The sequence below is a fragment of the Dromiciops gliroides genome, chromosome 4, assembly GCF_019393635.1.
Source record: "Dromiciops gliroides isolate mDroGli1 chromosome 4, mDroGli1.pri, whole genome shotgun sequence".
Classification (NCBI taxonomy): domain Eukaryota; kingdom Metazoa; phylum Chordata; class Mammalia; order Microbiotheria; family Microbiotheriidae; genus Dromiciops; species Dromiciops gliroides.
The window spans coordinates 137,180,421-137,204,020 of NC_057864.1; the positions used below are offsets into that span (position 1 = coordinate 137,180,421).

General features: G+C 36.0%; 1 protein-coding gene across 6 annotated transcripts in view; it reads left to right on the forward strand.

The window, feature by feature from the left end:
* The first annotated feature begins 4,193 nt into the window (after positions 1-4,193).
* Positions 4,194-23,600, forward strand: part of RGS7 (regulator of G protein signaling 7) — a 667,489-nt gene continuing 648,082 nt past the window's right edge. For 5 of the 6 annotated variants that reach the window (XM_044002222.1, XM_044002224.1, XM_044002218.1 and 2 more), the window contains exons 1-2: positions 4,194-4,525; positions 5,684-5,811. In XM_044002222.1, the coding sequence (XP_043858157.1) occupies positions 5,734-5,811 (78 nt within the window). In that variant the 5' untranslated portion in view covers positions 4,194-4,525; positions 5,684-5,733. Of the gene's footprint in view, positions 4,526-4,682; positions 4,828-5,683; positions 5,812-23,600 lie in introns of those variants that run through there. The other variant, XM_044002219.1, reaches the window with a different exon arrangement.

The following is a 23,600-nucleotide window of genomic DNA, read 5'->3' on the forward strand; positions in this document are numbered from 1 at the left end:
TTCTTCAATTTATGCTTTTAGAATATTGATTGAGGCACTGATAAGTTAAATGACTTGCCTAGGCTTCCACAGCTAATATGTGTGAGAAGTGGGATTTGTACCTGAGGGTTTTTTTTGTTTGTTTTATTTTTTTACTTTGAGGCTATCTCTATCCATTATGCAAAATTGCCTTTTCATTAATTCATAGTAATGGATTTATGCAGTATATTAAGGTTTTAGAGCTAAAATCAGCATCTGTAATAAGCAAGAAGAAAGAACAGCAATGAAAAAAGGATATAAGAATATTGAACCCTGAATTATCAAAACAAGCTATTGAAAAATTTTTAAAATGGAAATGGATAACAGAAATGACATTGGCATTATCATAATCTAATTCTGAAGTTGAGCCAATATAAATTAATTACTACAAGAACAAAAAAAAAATCAGAAAACACCTTAGTCAGCAAACATTTGACTTATTTGCCAAATGGAGAGAGATGGCTGCCAAAAGCAACATCAAATTACAATATAAACTTGTTTGTAAAATATAATAAAGAGAGATGATTTTGAACAGTTTTGTCTCATAATTGAGACTAGTGGAGGGTAAATCAGTCTAAAGAAAGTTTAGCAAGATATCAACTAAACCAAGCCAACCTAAAGGCTTGTAAATGGAAAGAGAACTACAAAGAAGAAAAATGTAAAAGAATTACAAAAGTAATTTCAACAAATTCCTTTCTCCATCAAGGATAATAGAATCACTACCTTTAAATGTTAGAGTTCTTGAGGTGTTTATAGAGGAAGTAAAAATGACAGTAAAGAGAATAAGGACAGATTTAATTAGGTATATACAGAAGAGATCTGAAGGTGATATAGTCACAAGGACAATAAGGAACTGACTTAGAAAAGAAGGAAATATATTAAGGAAATAAAAGCCTTAAACCTTATTTATTTTATTTTATTTCTTAAATAGTGACTAAGAAAACTTCAGCAACTACCAAGTTTTATGTATATCTATTTTCTCATTCATAGAAAATCTTTATGATGGTCATCTATATACAAATTGAGACCATCCTTTTTGAGGGTATTATACTAGTACATGATAATAAGGTTTTTGCAAGTGATCTTCACTGATGCACTGCATTTTTACTGTCTCACAACTTACTGAAAGATATAGAAATATAAGATTGCATTTTGCTTATTACTTATGGATTATGAAGAAGTATTCTACTCAGTTCAACAAAATGCTGCCTTATGTTCTCTTTTAAAAGGTATTTCTCATGAAGATATCAAAATAACTCAGGAACTTTTGGAAATATAAACACAGAAACAATCCTGTTCAATGACCTTCTAACAATAAGCATCAGGTGAGACATAAAAGAGGGAGATGCTTACTCACCAAAAGTATTTGCCACTGTAACAGAGGAAATCCATCACAGAATTCAAGCTGAGGAAGAATTTACTATGGATGGTGAGGTCCTCTAGTACCTCCTAGTACTAGTAGACTAGTTGTAGTGTTACCAGATTTACCAGGTTGAGATTCAAACTGCATTAAGACTTTTGGGACACCCTATATATCTGGGATAAACAATGGATTTGGATAATAAACTGGGCCCAGAGTTGGACAGGAGAGTGAGCTGGATTGATTTGTGGAAATTGCAAAGCATTTTTACTGATTCCATAACAGTGGAGGCCTGTCTATGCAGTACAATGATTTTATTGATGCAGCTTTGGGCTTTCTGAAAAAAACTGATGCATCTTTATGCCTCCTTTTTTCTTACAACCCCTGGCAAGGGCAGAACTCTTTGACTCACTCTGAGTACTCTTGCTCTTAAATATTCTTGATTCTTAAATTACTTTAAGACAATGTCTTCATTTTCACTGAACTATAACATAATATCACACATTTAAAGAATCTCACACTGAGAAGAGACATTCAAAGTCAACTATAGAAGTCTACAGCATCCCCAATAAGGGTTCCTATGATTTCCTAGGACAGCCTATTCTTCTTTTGGACTATATGGTTAGGAAATATTTCCTTAGTTTGGTCCAAAGACTACCTGTCTGTCCAGCTTCAAATACCTGAAGACAACTTATGATGATCCTTTCTCCTCCAAGTTTTCTCTCCTCCAGATTAAAAATAATTTTTTCTACCAATCCTTGTATGGTATATTTTTGAGTCCCCTTACCATATTATCCATCATACTTCTTTTGTGTTCCAGTTTATAAATGCCCTTCTAAACTCTAACACCCAGAACTAGGTATTCTCATATCCTCAGTGTGGTGTAAACAGGGGAGGATACATGCTCTATAATCTATCTTGTTCTAGAAATTATGACTCTTTTAAGGTAGTATAAGGTGACAATAGTTTTTTTCTGGTTGCAAGTCACATTTAAACTCATATTAAGCTTGCAATGCATTAAAATCTTTGGGATTTTCATGTGGATTGTTTAGCTATTCCTTTTCCACTCAGGACTTGTATATAGTAGTTTTGAAACCAAATATGGGATATTTTATTTACCTTTCTTAAGTTTAATGGTATAGGACATGGAGAGCTACCTCAGAACTAGGAAAATTGGCATATGCTGGTGTATCATCTTGGGCAAATCACTTAACTTCTCATCACTTTAGGCAACCGAGTCTGTGTTGCAGAGAAGATGCTGATACAAATTGGCAGAGGTCCCTATCCCTATCCTTATCCCTAAACTTGCCTCATCTTGTTTTTTCTTGAGAATCTTTTGAGAACCTGAATATATTATCTAATGTGTCAGTTAGTTATTTCTCTAGGTTTTCTATCACCTACATATTTAAGAGGAATGTTATCTATGCTTTTATCCAAGCTATTGATAGGAACCTTGAAAAAAGAATCTGGACCAAGAATAGATGCCTGGGGCCCTTCACTAGTGACTTGACTCTTGGGTGACATCAATAATCCTCATGCCTGGCCCTCACATTCCATCATCTTTTAACTTCATCACAGGGTTCTGGGGAAAGTGACTCATATATTTTAAAGTGTTAGGCATATGTGAGTGATTATTATACCATGAGGATTTGTCAAATGACTTATTGAAATCCAGGCATATTATGTTTATGGTATTCCCATGATTCATCAGTCAAGTAAACCTATCAAAAAAAAAAAAGAAAATGAGTTTAGTCTGGCATTATTCTCGATGAACCTTTGTTACTTTGAAGTCATCATTTCTCTGCCACAATCTCATAAACCATCCTTTTAAATCATCCTTTTAAAAACGATTTTGCCAAGAATCATTGTTAAGCTCAGTGCTTCTAGTTTGAAGAATGCACTTTCTCCCTCTTTTTTTTCTTAAGAAATCAGATTTATATGCTGTAGTAGCTCTTGCAGGAGAGTTAATGACAATTAATTGGAAAGAATCCTGATGAATCATTCCATGGTCTCTCCTTCCCCCCACCTCCTGCAGGTTTTAGAAGTGTTAGAAAGTCGGGATGAAAGGAGGTGGATGTGGGGGAGAAAGTTACTTTGCGTTACTGTAGTCAAAGAAATAAGATAAATATTCTAGAATGTTTTCTCCCTTTTAAAATAGCTCAGAGACGACAGGATTTTTCACCCTTAAATTGACCAAAATTACTTTACTTTCATTCTACTTTTTTAGTAAACCTGGATTCCCGCAGGCATTCTGGATTAGATCATTTAGTAGTCTTTCCTATCTCTCCTGCCCCCCCCCCCGCCGCCCTTACCGCCCCCTCTCGGGGTGTCTTCCGATCTGGGGACTGGCATAAAGAATTACTGTATCACATTTTGGAAATTGTATACATTAAAAATAATAGTAGCGGTAATACAGTTGATTACCTCCGATTCTTACCTGAGCACACACACATCAGGCTAGGGAGAAAAACTACCAGTTGGATCAAGCCCTCTATGCCTAAAGCCATTTCCTTTCTTTGCTGTTTGCTCTCAGCAGCGCCAATCTCCATTACTTCCTACATATTAAAAGCAAAGATAGGCGAGAGGAAGAACTGGAGAAGACGAGCACAGAGCAGAAACGCGCTTCAATGGGTTTCTGGCCCAGCTCCTACTTAAAGGGAAAGGTGGAGTAGAGAGAGAAGGCAGGCAGGCAGGCAGGCAGGCGGCGGGAGGCAGAGGCAGCACAGCAGCCACGCCAACCAGAACCAGCACCTTTGGACGATTCGCTCGTCCACGTGACTATTCTCTTCCCTCCTCGCCTCCTCCCAGCCCCGGGCTGTCGCGCGCACAGGCCAGGGCGTCTCAAGCTCCTGCACGCGCTCGCTTCACCAGTCCTGGGGAAAAGGGAGCGAGCGAGCGAGCGAGCGAGCGAGTGAACGAACCCGGGAGAGCTGTTGGAGCTGTTCCTGCAAAGCCAGCCAAAGAGGGTGGCTGGGAGGGAGGGGCACTCAGAGAGGAGGTCGCAGCATCAGGAGCAGCACGGTTCTGCATTTTCTGTGTGATGAAGGTTCATTGCATTGCTCCTCCGTTTGCTGCTAGCTGACACTCAACTGCACCCAGTGCGCACCAGAGAGGAGACGCCGCGGTGCCGTGACCTTGGCCGAGGAGGTAAATAGAAGGTGGTAAGAACGGAGGAGGGAAAGGAAGTAGAGGAGCCCTCCCTGTTTCCTCCCCCCCCCCACCCCCTTCCCCAATCTGACACTATGTGAAGCGTGTACATTTGCAGTGCGTTGGGAGGCGGCTACTGCTGAGTCTATAGCTTTCTCGCTGGGGCTGCTGTTGCCGCCTTCTGTGGCGCTGTCCACGGTTCTGAAATCACTGGCTTGGGCTTTGGCGGCTTCGTTGCAGGGCAAACAGACTCGCCTGCCATTTGCTGCTTCCGTGATCGAGTCAAGCAAAGAGATTTGGGGGTTGGCTGTTTGTCTCCTCCTTTGTTGATTGCTCTGACAGTTAGGTTTCTACTGATAATTGCCCAGGTAGCCATCGGAATTGTTCTCTCCTCGGTTGTCGAATCCTGATTGTGGCGGACGCACATTCTAATGTTTTCCTGAAAAGATTTAACTACACTGTGCTCCGACTTCTTTTAAAGTAGTATGGGGCAAAAAAAGAGCAGATAGCTGACACTGAAACTAGGTGACCAGGACAAGCAGAAATGTGCTGTATTTCTCTCCCTGTAGGAACCCCAGGTGTAAAAAGAGGAAACACACGTGCTAGTGAATTGTACAGAAATATGGGTCTCTTATTTATATGCTTAGTGTAGACCAGACACCTGAGAAACAGTGTGGAGGAGGGGGGCAGTAGAAAGCATGATGGTTTATTACTGCCCTACAGACCTTTTTGGAAAATAAAATCAAGTGAAAATGCAATTTGTTGTAATGGGGGACAAAAGATCCTCCTTTTCATTACTTAGATAAAAGTGTTATTTTTTTTAAATGTCAGCATTCAATACTTCTTCAAGTAATTCCCCTTTTTTAAAGGTCTCAATTAAAATAGGAATCAGCTGAACATGCATGATCCAAAGGTGGTAGCTATTCATAATTCCTAAGGTTACTTGAAACTTGTTTCTGTATGTTTTAGCAATATTAATGTTATAGTTTATTAAGTTTTCAGTCTATGCTGTCTTTTCTCCCACCACAGTACCAGAGTAGAAATATTCTAAAGTTAGCTTTTGGATGAATGATTTTTAAAAATGAAGATAGAAAGGGTCAAGTAACTACCACTTGTGAATCATAAAAGTCTTATTGGGATCTCTCTTACTTTTTTCAGTGGCAAGTTGATAATTCCATTGTTTAAGATCCTATCTGATTTGGGGTGACATGGCACAGGGAAATAATTATGGACAGAGCAGCAATGGGGTGGCTGATGAATCTCCCAACATGCTTGTGTATAGAAAGGTAAGGATTTCTTCTTGGGGGGGGCATAAAAGGAGACTTCTGACATTTGTTTATTTCTTCTTTTTGTTTGGTCTTCTAAGTAAGGAGTGTAAATAAATGAAATACCTAATAGATATATGAAACAACATGATATATAAAAGTAATAGGTATTATTATTGTCCAATCATAATTCTATTAACACAAAGATCAAATAAATGTGGTTAGTCGGTCATTCTTTATTAGATGTTTTCCTGAACATTTTAGATGAACTAATCTACTCATCTGTTACCATGATAGCTGCAGATTTTTGCATCCCAACTTTTTTGGGAGGCACACATGATTATTATTAAATAATCATCTAACAGTTCTTTTACCTCTGTTATGATCGATCATAACCTTTCAAATTTCAGCAAATGCACAGTACATTCAATATTTACCAATATTTTAATTCCAGGAATAAACATAGACTAGACTGCAGCTTTATGGTGATGAATTAAAGTGTAAATTTTCTGGCATCTGTGTGAATGTGAAGAAGAGTTATTTTTACTTATTATAGCCAAGTAATCCTTGTACTTGGTTTTAGCTTGAACCAAGTGTTCATTTTGTCCTTGTGTTAATTTTATCCTTTTTGTAGAGATTGATTTTCTATGCTCCTGAATCTATCATGAAAAACAAAAAGAACTTTTCTATGCCAAAATAGATTTGACAGTTCTACTCATTCTCCAGGAATGATATCAGCAACAAGCTTTTAGACCTTGAACTACAATGATGAAAATGTATTTGACAACTATGTACATTTGAGAATAGTTTCTTAGATGGCTTTATTTAAACTATGATTAACCATCTTATTAAAATAAGGGAACAGTATTTAACTCCTCCATCCAGTATGTTTACCATTGCATTTTATGCTAGTGTTATTTCAGAAATATTTTATCTGGAGTACTTACTGTGGGAAATGTCTTAAAGTTTACATTATCAAAGGCAAAAGAGGTAAAACTAATTTGAACATAAGAATAATTTTTAAAGTCTAAGCAGTGCAAAAGAGAGTAAGTACAGATTGCTGAAGGATTATCAAAGCTGAGTACAAATGGGAATTCAAAAACTGTACATCTGGCCTAACTCTATCTATATTGGAATTTGCCTTTTAGCTCATGACCAGTAAAAAGTAGAAAAAAAGTTTTTGAGAATAGTTATAGTTGTTCTAATGCAGAGCTCTGTAGATGTTATGGCAAAGCTAATGAATTACCTTTTCAAACACCATTATGCTTTATACTTAATATATATGTTTATTCTGGAGGTGGGGACAGATGAATTTACAAAGTAAAAGGGTGAAATTGAGAAATAATTTGTCTCAATCTGGATAAGTTGAGCAAAGAAAAATCCATTTGTGATTGAAATAGTTCATATTGGATGCCCCCAACCTTTTAGCCCATTTTGATATTTACTGGGTAGAGATATGCTTTAGGTAATAAAAATCTTTGTTTAAGGCATGTCATAGTACATCTTTGAAAAATGTCTCTTCCTTTCTTATTTCCTTGTTTCCTTTCTTTACTCCCTCTTTCCTTTCCTTCCTTTCATGGCTTAACTCAGACTAGCACTTTAAAGGGTTCCTGAGCGATACAGAATTATTGAGGGTGTTTAGGTGCATAGAATACAAAAATGTGGACTTTAAAACTTAAGGTTTTAATAATGTTTAGCAAAAAAACTTCCTTTTTTGGGACTAAAATAAATTAATTTTTTTCTCTTCCTTTTGGGAGATTAAAGGTTCAAAATACTCTGCAATTTATAGTTTGCCAATTTAAAAAAAGATAACAAATGTTTCAGATATCTTTTCCCATACAAATAATACATGGTAAAAACCATATGAAGATAATTTCAGAATTAACTGAGTTAATTTTCAATTAAGCATACATTATTTATATGATCTCATATGGTACTATGTTTAAATGGATAGAAATTGATGAATTCTGAGAGCATAAAGTGAAATCCCATTCTTTTAAACTTTCACAAATAATATATGCATGATTATAACCATCATGACCTACCTCCTTCTTTGACTGGCTTCTTTAATTCATTGTTGAGGTTTAATGGAATATAGAATTTACTTTTATAAGTGTTTTACTTTTTTAGTTGTCAGAGGAGACACCTTATTTCAGATGTGGTAATTTTAATCTGTAATATTTGCGGAGTTGCTCTGGTTGTCTACTGGTGTTATTACACATATATATACATATACACATGTATAATACATATTATATATATGTATATGTGTGTTTTACATGTGATTTGTACCAGAACTTTGAATTAATTGTTAGATAATATTTAAAAATACAAAATAAAGATTCTGGTTAATATCTACTGGCAATTTAAAAATATAGGCATGTATACAAGATACAGAAGGAAGTATAGTTACCACATACTTCTGTCTTATATTGGACTCTATATTTTCTGACAGCAGAGAAGCATTTGTACTTTGACAGAAATAGTCAGTAAGGACATAAGTTGAGCACACACATTATGGTGTTTCCACGGTTTTACCATCACAGATTCATATGTTCTATTTAGAAAATTCTTATTAATCAGGAAATAAAACCAAGAATTTGAAGAGAAGTCTGATGCCACAGTTCATCATATTCTATCAGGAGAGGAAATGGACAGATAAATTGCTGTTATTGTGACTCACATCAATTTTCCACTTTTACTTCATTGTTGCAACCCAGTTCTTGAAAGCATGTTTTGAACAAGAAATAGCCCACACCACACAGTGCTTTTTGCTCCCATATGTCACATTTTGGTTAGTGAGCTTAGTGTTGTGATAATTATTCCTACTCAGAATGCCAATATGTTTGTATATGTTATTTATATTTCATTTTCATTGCTACTTACAAAGACTGGTCCTCAAAAACATTTCTGTGAAGAAGATGAAGTAATGGGTAGTTAACAAAATGAAGCAACACAATGAAGGCCTCATACAGTATTTCAGATAATTGGATGTTTGGAGTTGTTGCTTCCCTTTTGACCAATTTTCCCATTATGATTATCCTAATGTAGATAGCAGAGGGATGTCATCCACAGTCTATGAAAAACTACTGAGCTTACTTTAAAAAATTTTAATTTAAAAGTGAAGTCAAACTTTTGTAATGAAGAATGTGTAACAACATAAAGCTTAACTTCTAAGCAAAGATAAGCACACACTGGTAATTGACAGGAAGCAATTATGAGTTCATAAAACTAAACCAAATTGGTAATAGCAAACCAGTATATAATGTGTAGTCAAAATGTTTCTAGCTTTTTTGAAGGGTATATGTAAAGTTCTAGACCAGTATATAAGAAGTAGCTTTACAATCTCAGACAAACATTTTTTAAAAATTAACCAATTTTCCCCAAATTTGATGTTGCCTTTTCTTGGATAAGGAATTTTCATGATATATATAGTACGATTTATTTGGACACATGTTGAGAGGGAGTGTGCTTTAGTGGAAAGAATGGAGTTAAGAGAAGCCTGAACTCAGATACTGTCTTTGATGCATAAAGTTATATGATTGGGGGCAAATCAATTGGTATCTATTAACTTCAATTTCCTCATATTTAAAATGGACATAATAATACCTGTAGTCTCTATCTAATAGGGTAACAGGGTGGTTTTTGTAAGCAAATGTAAGCATAAGTGTAAGCTATTATTATTATATAAAACTGAAATGCATCTGAGACATGTAAGCTTCCATCAAGGTAAACTGCTTGTTATAATGGTAGTATTTACCTCCTCTTAAAGAGAGACAATCAGCCTTGGGTTTCCCTGGAAACACAACGGCCTTCCAGAGGTACATGGACCGATGGCAATCTTTAGAGCTCCATTCTAGCTTGATGTGAATAGAATTATTTCTGGGGATCTTCCCAGATTTTGCTCTAATTCCCCAAGTAGCACTGACTGTATTTTGATGGCTAAGCCAGACTCCAGAGCATAAAACAAAGATGCCTGATGGCATAGTCTTTGACCAATAGACTTGCAGATAACTTTCTGGTCTAGTAGCTAATATCCAACCATTTTACATGATGATTTTTTTGAGGAACTTGATGTCAAGATTTCATATTAGCTGAAATGTTGGATTTTCTTTGGGAAGCACACTAGAAATGAGCAATATATTTCTGATATCATTGCACCAACTTTTTGTGCTCTTACTGTTATGAAACAAGTTGAAAATGTTTCCTTAATTTAATATTTTACTGGGATTAATATGCTTTTCTGAAACATCATAACTACTAACTTCATGACAACACACTTTTCGTCTTTTCTCTATCTATTAATAAATACACACCAACCAAACCTTGAAATAATCATGAAGTTTTTTGTTAGATTTTATGTGAGTTGCCACAAGTGTAGATTTTGAAAGTGAAAACATAATATCCTTATGATCCTAATAGCAAAAGCCAAGACTTGTGTCCAACATTTATGATCCCAATTCCATTGATGTCAGTGTCTACAGCAAGATTTGAGGGTAAAGGCAATTCCCAGGCAGAGATGTTGTTATATCTGTTCTGCTGGAGGGTACAGTAACAGAGAAATAATTGAAATTTGAGGGTTCTATTCTACTGTGCACAACCCTATTTCTGATTTTCTGTGAGCTCTTGGGTGAGGCAGGCTTAATCCAGTGCTTCCTCTTCACCATCTGTGAAATGAAGAATGTGATAATGTCCCAACTTTGGAGTAGATTGGACAGTGAGCTCATGGATTTCTTATGACTTTGGCTGCTTGCACAATTTTGCAATCCAAACAACCACTGAATTTAGTTACCATCCAGTGACACATTGGATAAGGGGACATAGTTCTTTGCTGATTAGCTTGATAGAGATGTTATATAAGGTCAGAAATATTCATTCCTGGAACCATTCTGCTCCTAGATGTGAAAGCATAGCCAATCCCAAAGTAAAATGATTGGAATTAATTTCTCAAAGAAGCTGTTAAAGTCAGAACTGGCCACTTTTGACTTCCTGGGACTGGAAGATGGGTGTTTTCTAGAAATGCTCAGTGTTTGTTTGGTTTTTTTCAGCCTTTATCTTCTAGATGAGGAGTTAACCAAATTGGCAAAGCTTTAGAGTTTATTCTTCTCTCATATTTCAAAACTTCTTCAATCATATTTGAAGACTTTGCAATAATGATTTGTTTAGGATTTGGGCAACTAAAGTGGGAAGATAGTGGTTAATAAAACAGGAAGTAGTAGATTTCTTCCCAGTGTGACATAGTCGCCTTAGTAAATCTCTCAATTGGAGAATCAAAATAACTCTTACACTTAGAAGGGTGATTAAAAAAAATTCTCCAGGTTCCTAAATCAGGTGAGGGAAGTCCAGATGTTTAATGGAAGGTCTGGTGTGATCTTTGTAGCAATGAGCTAGGCCTGAGAGGGGGAATAATAACTGATTTGGTATTTGGCTGTGTAGAGTACTCTCATTCTTGGCAAAGCCCTAGATATTCTCATTACTGTAAATTAACTTAGCCAGTTATACCTTGCTTTGAGGTTCCCCCCCCACCCCTTTCCCTACAGAGGAGCAGCTTCAAGTAACTTGTTTCAATAAAATTGGTTAAGACCTGTTTTTCCCTTAGTGAAATAATTGCTGCCAATGTTTACATTGTGGTAGGGTAGGACAATGGTCTGTGACATTTCCACCCACAGAAAGCAGATGGAACTCTTTCTGAATGATAATATAATGATGAACATTGGATAATAATTAACTTGAGTTCAGCACAGGAAGGCTTGCAGTGGATGAGATCTTTCCTTGCCATTAGTTTCTATGCTTGTCAGTGCTATTTGTAAGATTTAGATAAGGATTTATAGCCTGATTTTTTTCATGTACTTATCTTCCCACCTACAAACTTTCCCTTATAATAGGTCAGAGGAAAGTATGGAAATTAAAAAAAAACTATCTAGGGATTTTATTGACTTCTAATAGTTTTAATAGTTCTTTTGAATGATCAAAAGCAGTATTTTTAGTTTGCCTGGGTGATGGAATATAAAAGTTATACAAATACTGAAATGTATGGTGATTGAACTATTTAGTGTCTGAATTTATAGTGCCCTTTTAAAGGTAGGATTGTTGAAAATAACCATGCAAATAATTGGCATGCATTCTAATTTTTATGCTACCAGTGGAAAGGTATTTGAATGTCAGGGTACAGTGACTTCCATTTTAACATAATGTCAATCTAATTATAAAATAATTGTGTATGATATAGCAAGTGCCCCAGTTTCTCAGAAGAAATAGTCCTAAATTTCCCTCCCACTTGCCTAAGGAAATATAAAAAATTAAGCAGTCCTTTCAAAAAAATTATTTTTCCCTTGTGTCTGATTCAATCAACTAAGAAACTTGGGGCATTAGGATCTTTTTTTGTGTGTATGAGGCAGTTGGGATTAAGTGACTTGCTCGGGGTCACACAGCTAGTAAGTGTGTAAAGTGTCTGAGGCCGGATTTGAACTCAGGTCCTCCTGAATCCAGGGCCAGTGCTCTATCCACTGTGCCACCTAGCTACCCCCCATTAGGATCTTGATAGACAGTTCTCATAGTGATTGCCCAGATTTCTGTTTTATAGCTGTGGTTTCAACTTCATGGATGTTACTTTGAGTGAAACTTGATAATGAATGAGGAGCAGCTTCTAGAAGAGAAGTTATGGAATCTTCTGAAAGGGTCAACAGTAAGAATGTCAGCCTCATAGAGTTAATTTTACTTTAAAAAGGATATCCTGAACGAATTAAATTTAGCACGTCATACTCCTTAATATGTGTGTATACACATGTGTACTTACATGTATATACACATATATGTATATATATGTAAAGAAAGATATACATTGTGTGTATTTGTGAAACTGGTCAAGGATCAATATGCCAGTGTAAGAGTTCAGAAGACTTGAACTTTTAATACTAAATAAGAGCGATTTCCATTACCTGTCTCTGGAGAGAAAGAGACTAAATTTTATTGCACTTTTGTTGTACTATTCATACTTTTCACATGCTATCTTATATTGGCTTATTTTTCTATCTCCTTACTGACTAGATTTTGAGCTTCTGAGAGGAAGTACATTGTATTATATTTTATATCTTTGTAATCTATACAATAACTGCTATAGTGAGTTGAATATGAGTACTCTATAAAAATGAACGAATGAATGATTAAATTTTAAAATTAATGGCATATTTGGAAGAAATTAGGTCTTTTGTGCTGAAATTAAGGGATATTGTTAGAGAGGAACTCAATAGCCTTCTCTTAAACATCAGGAATGTGCACTTACCATTGTCAAGTTTTTGTAATGTCAGAGTATGGAATTGATTCTGGGATTGCTCCTGAAGGGAAAATGAGAAGGACCTGTGCTTTAAAGAGAGCTAGCAGATCAGTTTTGAAACCTCTACTTGGTAAGCTGAGATCCTTGTGTCTCTCTCTTTTCTGCCACCTCATAAGGAAATTACTTTAGGAACCAAATAAAATTTAGGAACTATTCTCACCTGGAGCTTCATGGAAATTTTATGATGGAATTGTGGCTGTTTTTGTTTGATAAGACTGATAGAGGGGGCAGCTAGGTGGTGCAGTGGATAAAGCACTGGTCCGGGGTTCAAGAGGACCTGAGTTCAAATCCAGCCTCAGGCACTTGACACTTACTAGCTGTGTGACCCTGGGCAAGTCACTTAACCTCTTTGCCCAACAAAACCCCCAAAACAAGAAAAAAGACTGATAGAAATGATCAACTGTGTACATTTGATCAAATAGTATCAAAGTCAGGTAAAAGCATCTATAGGCCAAGGTCATTATAATGAGAATCTAGAAGGTGAATGTCAAGGTGAATGATATCAAATGCTCTCAATTATTTGAACACAGAATATAGAATGTTAGAACTGAAAGGAACATTAGTGACCTCTTAGTCCAATCCACTCATTTTATACATGAGGACATTGAGGATAAGAGAGGGGAAGTAACTTGCCCATGTGGTAAGTCTGGACTATCCTCTATCTCACCCCAATACCTGCTCCCGGATTTGAAGTCAAATTATAGAGATTTGTTCAATGAAACAGTAGTCATCATATACACTAAATGAACACTTTAAATATTTCATTTGAAATAGTTGTTAAATGAATATTTCTCCTCAGGTCTATTGTGCGGTATTCATTCAGAGATAAGTGTGTAATGCATCATTTTTTTTTTATGAGAGTGTGCAAAGACATCAAACAGTTGGAAAGAAAAATGAAACAATAGAATTTAAAACTGGAAATTACCTTTGAGATAATTTCAATTAACTTTTATTTTTACAGAAAAGACAACTGAGACCAAGAAAGATAAAGCAGCCTCATAACTTATATAGTACATTTCCAGAGCCAGGATTTGAACCATAGGTCATCTCCAAATACACTTCTCTTTCTTCTCTACCTCACAGGACCTTGGAGCAGATGGAATACTTGATGGGCATTTCAGGTTGTGTAGAAAAGGACATTATGCCATAATTTTTATGAAAGGAAGGGACTAGTTTATTTGAGGAAATGACAGAAATGACTCCTTGATGGAATAAGCTTTGTGAGAACCTTTCTGACTTATTTCCTCTTGCTAGCTGAAGAGCTGCTTCTCAGCATGGATGGAGGTCATACAGAACAGAATTGACATGATTTCTACTGCTCTCTAGTTGCAGGAAAATGTCAGGAGGAATGCAAATCTATGTGGCCTCCTGTGACCTCAAAATAGCTTTTGACTCTGTCAACCAAGTGGTGGAAAGTTCTTGTCAAGTGCATAAATCCACTGAAATATGTCATTGGGCTCTTTTCCCTTTTCAAGATAATGAATGTGAAAGCATTTTGAAAAGGGTAAAAGACCATATATATAATACATTATTATTAATAACATATCTTTCTGTAAACACTTCAGAATGCTCTTCTACCTCTATTTAAGGTAATTTGTCAAAAATATTCTAAGCCTTTTTTCAGTATTTATTTCTATAAAGCAATATGGTATGAAAGAAAGAACGTGCATTCTAGTGCCCATTCCCCTACTATCTGGCTAGATGACTTAGTGGAAATTCAAGGTATCATTTTAAATGGTACCTACTTTGCACTTCAGAGAGTTTTGGTCATACACCTTTATGAATACAAGTTTGAGCATGTTCTCATTCTTGGTGGGGATGTTTATATTTTTACATAAAGATATGTGAGATAGACTATCTCCATCATGTTTTAACAGAATAAGTCAAATGAGGGCAATGAAAAAATAAAACCTTTACTTGCAGCCATCTTTTCTATCAAATGATAGTATTTCAGTTTATTAAAAATATCTGAAGAGCAAAACAGAGTGTCCAGGAGCCACTAAACTATTTAGTAAGCCTGACCTGGGCCTCTATGTTATAGTGTGAAACAAAATGGATAATGCCTAAAATCAGTGTCATCTAGGGAAAAGGACATGGACAAGTGCTGAAAACGTAGATAAGCTCTGTAAGATATCAAATATTTTCATGAAATGCTAAGATACTACTACTACTACTACTATCAACAACATCAATATAAGATTTAAGGTGACTACATTTCATTTTTTAAATTTTAGTAAGGAAACTTTTTACCTTATAGTTCCACACATTGACCTAATAATTATACTAGAGCAGAGATTCTTAATCTGGGGTTCATGAAATTATTTTAAAATATTTTGATAATTGTATTTAAATAAATAAAAATGCATTTATGCAATATTTATCATAAAATATAAACATTTATAAATATTAAATATGTGAGATATTATGTACAAAATAAATTTAAATAAATTTGCTTTTCTTTGCAATTCTGTGTATTTTATTTTATATTTCTAAAAACCTGATTCTGAGAAGGGGTTCATTAGCTTTACTAGACTGGAAAAGGAGTTTATGACATAAAAGGGTTAAAAATCCTTGCTTTAAATTAGTAACAAGGTTTTCAACTATGCTATGGGATTAATTAGGATCAGTAATAATTACTTTAAATCTTAGTGAAGCATTAGGTAGACATTTAAGCCCAAAGGTATCCCGGCTTTGCTTTTTACCTTTGTATTAAGGATCTTGGTTAAGACTCTTAACCTTGCTTGGGCTCAATTTCCTCATCAGTAAAAGAGAATTGAACTAGATAACTTCTAGGGCTTCTTCTAAAGTCTAGAATCCTTTATCCTATTTAATTCACTGTAGGAAGGTGATGGGAAATAATGGAAAAGCTGTAGTCTCTACTCTGTCACTGTGTGACTTTAGGGATTTTATCTCTACACACTCTAATTTTCTCATTTCTAAAATGAAAGGTAAGATTAGATGGAATAGAATGGAAATACGTTTATTAAGCACTTACTACATTCAACACACCATGTTAAGTGCTTGGGGTTCAAGGAGAAAAGCATAATGATCCTTATTTTCAAGGAGCTCATAATCTAATTAATCTAATATATATAACAGTAGCTGGCTGTGGGTCAGCTGGCAATGACTGGGAGGGGGTCTGAAGGGCAATGTGTTAGGGCAAATGCTAAGGAGCTAGTGATCCATCATAATGCCAGAAAGATTGTAATTGGTGACTCCTTTCTCATCCAAGCAGTACAAGTGACCATGTCCCAACAAACATCTATTGGGAAGGTGATGGTCCAAGTGAAACAAGGCTCTGGGTTACCTTCATTGGTGGTATCATAGGGCACAGGGGATGTCAGTGTTCAATCAGAAGGATGAATAAAACATCTGGTAGGACTTGGGTAATGGGGGATGGGTCACCAGAGGGGAATGGTTCCTTGTGGTTTCTTCTAACTGGTTCCTTGGGAGCACCTCACTCTCCTCATTCACCCTAGAGTTTTCTCTTATCCTGAGAACCGTATGATCAAGAAAGCAAATATAGGTACTCTACTAGAAAGGGGTAATAGTCTAACCTCTACTGGAAACCCCCAAGCTTCTCTCCCAAATAGGAGAGGCTCCATCTTGAATTAAGTAGAACAAGTGCCACAGATCAGCCTATGCAATCTCAGCTTGCTCCCAATGTTTATGATCTAATATGGCGCTCACATTCAACAGTACTATGTTTTATGGCTAAATAATGATATACTAAATGGAATAATAGACCTAGTAACCTAAAAGAGTAATCTTATCTCTCAAAGATATAAACCCCATCTTGTGAGTTGGCCTTTTGATTTACCATTTAATTTTGTTTGGTTTAGTCCTACTTATTAGCTCAGAAATTGGAACAATCAATATGCAGTAAATTAATTGCCCCATGGATATTATTTTTGATTGTTTGAAGCATTAGACTTGTAGAATCCAGTTCCCTTGCCTGCTGATTGTTAATGACTCATAATGTGTCATAATTTAATAATGATTGTGGAAATAAATGTTTGTTTTATTTTTCATTTGCACATATAACAAAGTCTCTGCATTCCTCAACTACTATTGCTTGAAATGATACTATAGTTGACTATAGTCATGGGAGGGAGTGTGTCAAGCCTAGAAATGATGTGCTTTGTTTATATTTCACCCCTTATAATCATCTAGAATTGTTTCAAGGAAAATGAAAAATCTATAGAGTTGTTGCCATTCTTTCCCCCTCCAAATGTAGAGTTTTCAGAGAGAAGGTCTATGTTTTGTAAATTAAATTGGCAGTCTTGTTCTGGGAGAATGGCTTAATTTTTTGCATATCTTTATACCTTTTTCCCTTATGGTATGCCTATTGGATAAATATATTAATTCATTTACTTTGGAAGGATAAAAGGAAACTTGGATTTATCCATAGAAATGGACTGTTGTTCTTCCTATGCTTTATTATAATATTGTAGATTTCATGATAAATTTTACTTTTCCATAAATTGACTTTTCTCACATAAAATGGGAAACTGAAATACTTTTTATAAATTTTGTCTTACTAATCACCTGACACTTTTATAATTTGAGACAATATTCAAAACGGCTTACTTGGTAACTGGCAATAAGCTTCTATTTTTTCATCTTATCCTATTGTTTTCTCCTTTCCCTCATCTCCCACCATTACTTGATCTTTTGCTCTCCATTTCTTTCTGTTTCTGAAATAGATAAGAATGCTTCTTTTCCAAGAGTGCAGGTAACATAAGCTTTGCTTATTCATTACAAAGACAACTGATTTAGGAACAGATTCTATTGTTTTCTTAAACATTGCATAATTTTTCAGCTTAACTATGAACAGAATGATGTTTGAGAGCCTAATAATGTGATGATAATTGTTTTTCACATGGAAGCAATTCAGTGCTTCCCATTAACTCATTAACCCCCACAGCAATGTTGTCAGAGGAATAAGGACTGGACCCGTGATTTCTTTCTTATAGGGAATTTTCAGCCAAGGAAACTAACTCTAACAATGCAAGTTGATACCTTTTCTGCAACATAGAGTCTTAGAGAGTTACATATAGCATTGAGAGGTTAAATAACTTGACCAAGGTCACACAGTATGTATCCGAGTTGGAATCTGAACCCAAGGCTTCCTGATTTTGAGATGATCTGTCTTTCGAGTTCAATATGCTGCCTTTCTGATGGAGAAGCATTCAAAAAAACCCCATCCAGTTTGTGACGCTTCCATAACAGATGGGTAAATTGAGGCACTGAACGAATAAATAATTTGTTCATTTCTCAGATATTTTGACCACCACCAAAGTATCTTGACCTTGTATCTTACTACTTAGAAGTTTAGAATGAGAGTGTGCAATAGAATCCCTTTCAAAGATGTTTCATTATTACAGATCCACAATGGGTTAGACTACATGCCTTCAAATTATAAATCTTCATTGACTTTAAAATACCTTTGTTTTAATATTCTTCACTCTTAATGTTGTTATTAGACCTGTTAGCTTATAATAACTATGTTGCATCTAATATTCAAGTATATAGTTTGTTAAGCAGATGATGGATTTTCTCGGTTTGTTTCAGCATCACATTGAGAACTAAGCAAAATATCAACTTCATGGTCATACCTGTATTGTATATATTTGATTTGGAGAAATACAGAAAAAATTCCTTCCTTACCCTGTTGCTTTGCACTTGCGCACACTGATCTTTCTACTGGGCTGTGATACCCCTAAATAGCATGCCCTTGATTTGTCTGTGACTTCTGGAACAAAAACAACTTCATGAGGAACCTAATCAACTCTGCCTCTAAGTAAAAATTCAGACCAATTACAATGGCTGGATATAGAGTCATTAGCTCTTGATTCTCCTCTTTGTAATCCATTACTACTTGCCAAGATGAGAGCACAGTTCTACTGAATACCCAAATAACAGTTCATCATGATTTCTGGCTTATTTTCCCTTCTGCTACTGCTGTTGCTTCTTTTTTGGAAACAATAGTTTGAAGCAGATTATTCAAGTTGCTAGCCCTTCCTTATCCCTTGGTGTTACAGAAGACCATAAAGACCTCACAGAAACTTTGGGTGTGCTTATTTAGCTTACCTGCTGGTTATTACAACTCTTCCATAATTAATCCACAAATATTTTGAGTGCCTGTTATGTTACAGGTATAACACTAGGCACTGGGAATATAAACAAAAGTGAAAATCCTTGCCCTCAAGTAGTTAACATTCTATCAGGAGAGACATCAGGTAAACATTCAAGTATAGACAAGCTATAAATTAAATGAGAGCCTGGCAAATGAACAGAGCCCCTAGGACAGTGAATCTCAGTGACAAAAAGCTGAGAAGCCTGCTTCCTGGATTGTTGTAATAATGTGTAAGGAAAGTGCCTAGAAGACCTGTGGAGAATGACTATATATTTTGTAACTGATTCCGGTTAGTGACCGATGTGGTTAATGGGAAATTCTTTGGTTGTAGAGGCATTCAAAAGGCCTTAGCAAGCTCTACCATGGTTCTCTTTGCCTCATTTGATAACTCTCATTCATGGTATTTAGTAAGAAACTATTCTGTAAAGAGAGAAGTCCTGGACCTTTCACCCTCTGAGGCTACATGGCCTTAAGAAATAGGCTACCCTTGGCTTCTCTATTCTTTTCAATTCTAGGTGAAGGGAATGGAATCTTTAAAATTGTGAGTTTCAAAAGGTCAGGAGAATGAGCCATAGGTATCTGGGAGTTGGGAGTCCAGGTCCGGTTTTGTAGCCAGTCTAGCATTTGTGTTCTAAGGAGTAAGGAATCAGGCCAGGGGAAACTGAGACAAGGGCTCACCTGGCAATCTGACATATATGGATGTGATCACTGTAATATAGGAACTGAACTAAGTTAAGCCTTGTTCTGGAAGAGAGAGGCATGGTATATGTATGTATGTATGTATGTATATATATATATATATATATATATATATATATATATATATATATATATATATATATATATATATATATATATATACCTCAATACAAAATAGATACAAGGTGCTTTTGGAAGGAAAGTTTCTCTCCTCCTCCTCTTCCTCCTTTATATAGAGTTTTAAGGTTTGCAAAGTGCTTTACAAATATTCCATTTTGTCCTTATGACAACCTTGTGAGGTAGATGCTGTTGTTATCCCCATTTTACTGATGATGAAAATAAGGAAAACAAAGGTTAAGTGACTTGCTTAGGGTCACACAACTAGAGATTGTCTGAGACAGGATTTGAACTCTGGTCTTTTAGATGACTTAGCTGCCTTAAGCAATCTGGGGAGCAAATCCAGCATGAATCCGGAAAGATTTTGTGTAGAATATAGCATTTCAGCTGAATCTTGAAGGAAACAAGGGATTCTAAAAGACAAAAATGAGGTGGGAGTACATTTCAGGCATGGAGACAGGCCATGGAAATAGTAAGAAGACCAGTGTGGTTGGACTGTAGCATATGTGAAGGGGAGTAAAAAGTATAATAAGGCTTGTAAGGTGGGTTGGAGTTGGAGTGTGAAAGGCTTTAAATGCCAATCAGAAGAGTTTATATTTGCTCCTAGAGATAATAGAAAGCCACCTAAATTTGAGTAGGGGCAGAGGTTAGGTAGTCAGACGTGCCCTTTATGAAATCACTTTGGAATATATGGAGGGTATAAGGGTGGAAAGAAGCTAGAAACAGGAAGATCAATTAGAAGGATATTGCAGTATTCCAGGTGACAGATGATGGGAATTTATACTCTCTGTTTGGTAGTGTCTGGGTAAGTGAAGAAATAGGGACTGATGCAAGAGATGCTGTGATGGCAAAATTAACATGGCTTCACAGTGAATAAGATATGGAGTATGAGGGAGGGGAGAAGCATTGAGAATGTTTTTGAGTTTGTAAACCTGTGTGACTAAAAGGATGGTGACACCCTCCAGAAAAATAGGGAAATTTAGAAGAGAGGATGATTTTTAGGGAGAGGGCAAATAATGAAAAACAACAACAACAACAACAAATAAATGTCTTAAATAAAACATGCTCCTTGCACTCTAGGAATTCATAATCTGTTGCAGGAATCATAAGATTTCATCAGAGGCCTATGCTGATTTTCATTTAAGCTCATCAAAGTTAGAAACTGTTTCTCCTTCTCTGAACACAGTACTTCATAGTCCTGAAGTTGTAGACCTGCTGGGAACATCAGGGATCCACTGCTTAAATAGTTACTGATGATTTATCTATGCAATACTCATTAATGAATAAGATACTGAAATCATCGGGTGCTGTGCTGATCACTACCTTGTACTCCACTGAGAAGGGTAATTGGGAAAGGAGTCTTGCCTATCACTGTCAGGTCTATACATTCCATCTGGGAATATGGACCTGCTGAAAGCTATCACTGTGTCCTCAATCATTTGGCAAATTTACTTTTATTTTATGCAGTAGTATCTCACATATTGAAGCAAACATATGCTTATACCCCTAATCTTTCCTGAGAGGATTTTTCTGGGCCGTCTTTCCTACAATCCGTTATTTTCTCTCTTCTGTAATGACAATATGGCTTCTCTATGGCAAAGTACCTATTGATGAGCTTTGTACCTCGTGTAAGGTCATGGGTTTCTTTTATATCTGTTCATGACATTTCTAGTTATCTAATTGTTCTTTAGGAATGGTGGGCATTAGTACAAACTCAGATATTGATAATCTTAATAAATACTTTAGGGGACAACTGAAAAGAAACCTGAAGTCCCATTGTCTAAGGAAAAGAAATTTTTGCTGATCCCTTTTCAGAAATCCTGAATGGCTTTCTGGAAATTGACTGCTCTTGTTTTTTTGATAAAATGGTTTGGGAGGCCTGTTGATTTCATAATGTTGCCCCACACCGTGTACTTTAAAGAACACTGGATAAAGAAGCAAGTGACCAAGGGCCTAACCCAGTGCTTATCAATCAATTTGAGATATGAGTCCTGTGTTTAAATGTAATTGAGGGAGAAAGAAAAACAAATAGAGCAACATCCTTACTGGTATAATTGCAAATGAAGAAAGGAGACTGTGCACTGAAAAACCAGAATACCTGCTGGAGAACTCTTTTTTTTGTAGTTAATGAGAGAGACATCTATGACAATTTAAATTATTAGGATCAAAATATATTCAACATAATATACTCACGGAACAGAGATTTCCAGGTAGATGCCAGGACCAGAAAGATAAAAAAAAGTCAGATTATAAGCATTCAGATCAGAGGTCAGAACATCTAAGAGGATACAAAGACAAATAGCTAAGCCCTAATTTAGTTTAAAGAACCCACAAGGTAGGGACGACTAGGTAGGGGGCAGCTAGGTGGCACTGTGGATAAAGAACTGGCCCTGGATTCATGAGGACCTGAGCTCAAATTTGGCCTCAGACACTTGACACTTACTGGCTGTGTGACCCTGGGAAAATCACTTAACCCTCATTGCCCTGCAAAAAATAAAATAAAAATAAAGAACCCACAAGATCAGAAAATGTAAAATGAATGATTGAAAGAAAAAGATGATTTAGCATATACTATATGTCAGGCACTGTACTAAGCATTAAGTAGATAAACAAAACAAATCTTTCCCTGAAGGAGGTTACCTTCTATTGGCAGGGGTTAGGGGATGATCAGGGAAAAGAGCATATAAATGGGATTGAGAAGAATTATGGGGGTGGTGGTGATACATATAGTGGCAGTTTGGAAATGGTGGAAAGTGATGTAGAAGCTTATTTCAGGATTAGGTAAGGTAAAAGCTCGCTTGTAAGAGCCCAGAGTCCCAATGAATGTATAGATGACCCTCATATTGATTTTATATAGATGGAAGAATAGACATTTAATAGGATAATAAGCAAAAATAGATCCTTGAGAGTTATAGAGTACTATTCCTATTTCTCCATTTACTTATGATTGTATTGTGACAGGGGGCAGTTTATAAGGAAGGTACAACCTTAGGAACCATGTTACTTGTTCATTATTCAAAGACTGATGCAAAAGTTTGAGGGTAGTTCCAGGCAAGACAGAGTCTTTGTGTCAGCTTTGTGATTTAAAAAAAAAATCCCATTGGCTACTTCCTCTTAGCAGTGAAATAGAAGAGATTGGAGATACTTCTGTTTGGGCTTCTCTCTGGCTTAATTTGAGGATCCCATGGGAAAAAATTGAGGATATTGGTAACTTGGACTCACATGAATGCCTCAAGGAAGAAGGGGAAAAGCTTCTAACGTTGGCCATTTGCTGCTAGTTCAAACTGAATGAAAGTTGGGAGAGAGGTAGTATTCTTTATCAGTGGATTCAAACTGGCCGGTACTTAGACTTCCTTTGAATTCACCTGAGAAGTTTCCTGAGTTCAAAGCATGAATCAAATAGAGCTGTGTATGTGCTCCTGTTCATGTACAAGAATATGTGAGTATGTATTCCCATTTGTCCTTGCTGACCTTATTTGGCTGATGAAGAGCCAAAATGTTAGATTATGTACTTCAGTCAAT